Source organism: Condylura cristata, unplaced genomic scaffold, assembly GCF_000260355.1.
Source record: "Condylura cristata isolate star-nosed mole 26May11 unplaced genomic scaffold, ConCri1.0 scaffold00001, whole genome shotgun sequence".
Lineage (NCBI taxonomy): Eukaryota > Metazoa > Chordata > Mammalia > Eulipotyphla > Talpidae > Condylura > Condylura cristata.
The window spans coordinates 10,254,270-10,259,364 of record NW_004567102.1 but is presented as its reverse complement, the minus strand read 5'-3'; the positions used below and the strand labels follow the sequence as shown (position 1 = coordinate 10,259,364).

At 59.9% G+C, this 5,095-nt stretch overlaps 1 protein-coding gene across 1 annotated transcript in view; it reads right to left on the bottom strand.

Annotated features, from left to right (window-relative positions):
* VEGFA (vascular endothelial growth factor A) overlaps nt 1-2,636 on the bottom strand; it is a 16,645-nt gene extending 14,009 nt beyond the window's left edge. Inside the window, 3 exon segments of the mRNA XM_012728691.1 lie at nt 562-1,169; nt 1,172-1,337; nt 2,547-2,636. Of these exon segments, the coding sequence (XP_012584145.1) occupies nt 562-1,169; nt 1,172-1,337; nt 2,547-2,636 (864 nt within the window).
* Nucleotides 2,637-5,095: the final 2,459 nt, after the last annotated feature.

Genomic DNA, 5,095 nt, shown 5'->3' with positions numbered 1-5,095 from the left:
GCAGGTGGCCCGGCGGAGAGGGGCTCCCTGCAGCAGTCCACCCCAAAAGTTTTTCCCAAACTCGCGGCGAGGGCCGAAGAGATCGAGCGGCGGTGACAGCAAACCCCCTCTCTCGCCTCCGGCGCCCTGCCCCCTCCACGCTCTCTGCCCTCCCACAGTCCAAGGTCCGAGTACCCCCCTGCTCCGGCTCCCGCCCCCGCTGCCCGGTCTTCCAGTTCGTCGGGGACCAGCGGCCGAGAGCAAACTTTAGCCGCCGGCGGCAGCGCAAGCCCGGCCCCTCGGCCTCCTCCTCTGGCTCCCGCCCTCCGCTGGTCTGCCCAGACCTACGTGACTGCAGTGGGTGGGCAGAGCCCGCGTGAGCGGAGAGGCTCTATCCTGGTGCCCTCCCACCTAGCGCGCGCCCCCTGTCCCTTCACGTACCAGGACAGAGGGGGAAACGCGCGCCCTGTGCCCAAGGACCCGCGTGGGGTACCGATCCCCACGCGCGCGCTCGCACGCACGTCGCCAGCAGGGAGAGGCGCTCGCAGCGGCCCGCGGCGCCAGGCGGGCACGGTCGCTTACCTTGGCATGGTGGAGGTAGAGCAGCAAGGCAAGGCTCCAGTGCACCCAAGAGAGCAGAAAGTTCATGGTTTCTGAGGCCCGGCCGGGGCCGGCGCTGCTCGCGCTCGCTCTCCTCTTCAGGCTGCGGGGCTGCCCGCTCTCCTCCGCTCCCAGGCGGGCTCCTCTTGCTCCCGGAGCTGAGGCCCGGGCCAGGGCCTGCGGCGCGCGCGCGGCTAGAGCACTGTCTGCGCACACAGCCGCCTCACCCGTCCATGAGCCCGGCTTGCGAGCGCCCAGTCGCCACCTCGGCCCCCTCTCCTCTTCCTTCTCTTCTTCCTCCTCCCCCTCCTCCGACTGCGGCTCCCCGCGGCCCGAGCTAGCACTTCTCCCGGGTCCACTCGGCTCGGCTGCCCCTGCGCGGACCACGGCTCCTCCGGATCGAGAACAGCCCAGAAGTTGGACGAAAAGTTTCAATGCAACGCCGCGAGCCCCGACCCCCTCCACCCCGCCTCCGGGCGCGGGCTCCGGCTCCTGCCCGCGGCTCGCCGCCGCGTCCACCGTCGGCCGCCCGCCGGGGAAGAGGTGGGCGCTGAGGCGGGGGGGGGGCGGTGTCTGTCTGCCCGTCACTCTGCTGGCCCGTTGCGGGATCCCGCGGGGGAGGGCTCACGCTGCGCTCTGGCGGTCACCCCCAAAAGCAGGTCACTCACTTTGCCCCTGTCCCTCTCGTCGCTCGCTCGCCCGCGCGCGCTCTCTGACCCCGTCTCTCTCTCTTCCTCGACTTCTCTCGGAAGCTCTTGCTACCTCTTTCTTCTCTGCTGCTTTCCAAAATCCGAAGTGATTTGGGAGCGTAAAGGAGCAGTCTCCCCAAACGGTCAGCCCGCTTCAAGCAGGGAGTGGGAGGCCAAAATAAATTAAAACGGGAGAGAATACGGTCTTTTAAATGTTTAAGGAAAAAAGGAGGAGGGTAAACCCTGGATAAACGAGTATCAGATTCCAGTGCGGAGTCCCCTGCCTGGTGACCCCGCCGGTCCGTCTCCTTGCCGCTGCGACTCGCGAACGAGCGCCGCTGCCGCCAGCTCCACTCGCCCCCGGCGCTGCGGCCTCTTGCTGCCCAAGTGTCGGAGCCGTATTAACCAAGACTAGGGGAAAAAAGCCTCCTTTAGCCCCGCCCCGGCCCCGCCCCGGCCCGCCCCGGCCCGCCTCCGGGCTTGGGGCTCGCTGCTGGCGAACTGGAAGGGGGGGTCTCGCTGCTGGGCCGAAGGTGGCGGACAGAGACGGGGTAGGAGAGAAACACACAGATATATTGGAATCCTGGGGTGACCCCTGGCTTTTACCCCCGCAACAGTCTCAGCCACCACCGCCGCAGGTTGGCTTACAAGCGTGCTGCCTCCGGCTGGCAGCGGCTGCCCACCCAGGGCCGTCTCCTTGTGGTGGCTGAGCGCCCCCTAGTGACTCTCGTCGGACTAGCTCAACAGGGAATGGACCGCAGGAGGTTGGCGAGGCTTTACCCCCGAGCCCCCCACTTCTGACCTCTCACAAATAGTGACATGTTTGGGACTGGAGTGGCCCCATATGCCACTCCAGGGGGTGATAGGTGCAGGGGCCACCGTGTCTCTATTTAGACAATGTGTCCGTCTGTAACCCTCATCTGACCTGCTGGCATCAGAATAAACCACCACCAACAGACTGGGGTCACTGGGGTCCTTTTGGAAGTGCCTACAGAGGCTTTCCGAGCAAGAAATATTTGGCACCAAGTTTTTGGAACTGAGAATGAGAGGCTGTGTGGTTCTGGGGTTAGTCAGTGACCTCCAGGGAAGAGGACCTGTTGAAGCCCACGTATGCACTGTGGAGTCTGGCAAAGCCCAAAGGGAGAGGCCGCTGGGAGACAGAAGCCCTTGTTTCTGCTACCCACCCCCCCCCCCAGATGTTGCCAGGGAACTGAGGCCAGGAGGGCTAGTGGGGGCGGATGGAGGCCAGGGCCTGAGTGATGATTCAAACGTACTCACCAGCACGGAGTCTGTCGGCCAGCTGCCCAGAGGTCCCACCAGGCTGGGGGCCAGCGCTTCTATCAGCCCTGGCCTGGGCTCACAGCTCATCTTCTGAACAGAATATGAACCACCTCAGCAACCCCCAGGCCTCAGATCCCTTGCCTTTCTCCTAGACATCTACTCTCCTCTCTTCCCCTGGTCTGCTCCCTTTCTTAAAAGCCCTCCTGTCCCCCATTCCCTTTATATTTACCCTAAGTATTCCCCAAGGTACCCCACTCTACCCTTACAATAACCAGCCTGGAAAAACTCCTGGTTGGGCTTTGACTCAGTGGCTCCCAGTGCCCCCCAGGGAACAAAGTGGGGACCCTGCTACCTATGGGAATAAAGGGACCAAGGAGTCTAGTTATTCCTACAGATCTGGCCAGGACCTGGCCTGGGGCTAATGCAGCCTCGGTGAAGGCCTACCGTGAGAATGGGAGTGAGGCAACTTTTCCCAGCTTGACCATAAAAAAAAAAATCCAAGAAGGATATTCAGCCAGCTCCCTGCCTCATACACGATGCTATAGTTTGGTGGTGTTCTAGGTGACCCCTTTAGAACCCAATTCCATGGAAGTGGTAACTCCAGGCACTGAGAGCCTGAGGAGCTGGCTCCCTCTACTCTAGCCTATGTTCCCTATCATTCAGGCCTCCAGTCCTGTCTCCACCACCTGGCAGGCTCCCCGGCAACAGGGACAAGGTCTTTTTACAGTTAGTAAATGTTTATTTGCTGGCTCAGGGCCCCCTCTCAGACAGGCCTCCTCATCTAGGCTGCAGGCTCCATCCAGGCTGCCCTGTAGGGTACGAAAGGGAAGCCACTAAACTTCCTTGCATTTACCTAGAGTTCCCCAAGCCCCCCATCCCAGCCCTGGCATCTAGGAGGCAATCCTGATACCTGTGGGAAGTGAGGAGACAATTGGTCTCATTATCCATCCAAATCTAATTACTCATCCAAAGTGGTTTATTCTTGCACCCTCTGAGCACACAATCTGGGTGCCTTCACAAGGGTCCTCCCTCATCCCTATTAGGGGCAAGCAGAGCAAGACAGAAGCTTCCCACCCTGAAGATGGGAAGAGAAAGGAGTTCCAAGGCAAGGAGAGGTGGTCACGGAGTATCACTTACTCCCCCCAGGACTCTCTGACCTGAGCCAACCACTCCCTGCCTGGTATTTAGTCTGCATGTGACTATGAACTATGTGAGGCCCTGTGTTCCTGTCTCTTTCTTGTTCCTTTCTTAGGTGCGCTGGGCTCTCAGTTCCACGGAGCTCCTCTGTGGCCTCTGCCCCCCTGGTTCCCTACCAGGAGAATAAGAGCAGCATTGCAGCCTAGCGTAAGGGGGCTTTGAGCAAACTTCATTAAGGTAAGGGCAGGTCTCCACCTCCACCCTTCATTTCAGAGAGGCCGCTTGGCGGTGGCTTGGGGAAGGGAGGGACCCTTAGATTCCGTCGTCCAATATGGTGTCACCAGTTATCACAACAGTACACTGTTGTGGCCAAGCCAATGCCCACATTACCATGGACTGAGAGCCCAGCGCACCTAGGAAGGGAACAAGAAAGCGATCAAGAACACGGGGCCAGGCCTCCCTGGAGACAGCGCAGTACTATGAGGCTCTCCACAGCCACTGCACACGAGTTTGATCCCCAGTCAGGTTGCTGACCCACATGGCGCGGCAGACCTCTCCTGGGTTGCCGGCTGCTCCCCTCAGCAGTGTATTTCAGCAGATCTGCCTGTTCTGCTCTCCACTCTGTCATGGTGAATCCGCTCACCTCCCACACCTCTGGCCTGTACCCCACTTCTTGTGTGCATAAATTAATAAGTCATTAAAGAAAAGAACACAGGACCACATCACATCTCCACTGCACCTTCTCTTCCCTGAGGCTGAATCACCACACACAAATGTGATTCCTCTTATTCTCCCTCCAAAGGTCGCTGCAGGGCAGGGAGTCTCAGAACAAACTGTCTGCCTGAGAATCCCAAGGACAGAGGTACCTAAGATCACCCAGGCACATGGGAGGGCTTGGGGGAGCAGGTACAGAACATCCAGACAAAGATCATGCTGGATTCCTTGAGGGACAACCTCAGCCCTCCTCAGAGGGACAAACTCAGGGCTGGGGAGGCCACAGCCTGTGGCTCTGAAGTGGTTCAGAAGGAGCCAAGGAGGAAAGGGTAAGTGTTCCAGGTGAGGAGGAATGGGGGGCGGGGGGGGGACAGGTGCATGGAGAAGAGAGAGCGTGAAAGGTGGCCAGGAGCCAGCAGCAACCCCAGACAAAGGAGGCAGTGATTGGCCCAGGGCGGAGGAGTCTTCCCTCTGCCTGACTGTCCTGTCACTCTAATTTTCAGGACACTCTCACCTGCGTGGGTGTGGGCAGCCAACTCCAAGCCATGGATGAGGGGCAGAGCCCCTCCCAAGTGGGAGAGTGAAGAGAGATTCCCTGGTCTTGCTTGTTTAGCTATTTCTCCAAGGAGTTTGGCCATGATAGAAGACAAGTCTTCTCCCTCAGTCCATTCCCCAGCCCCCAAGTGTCTGCAGAA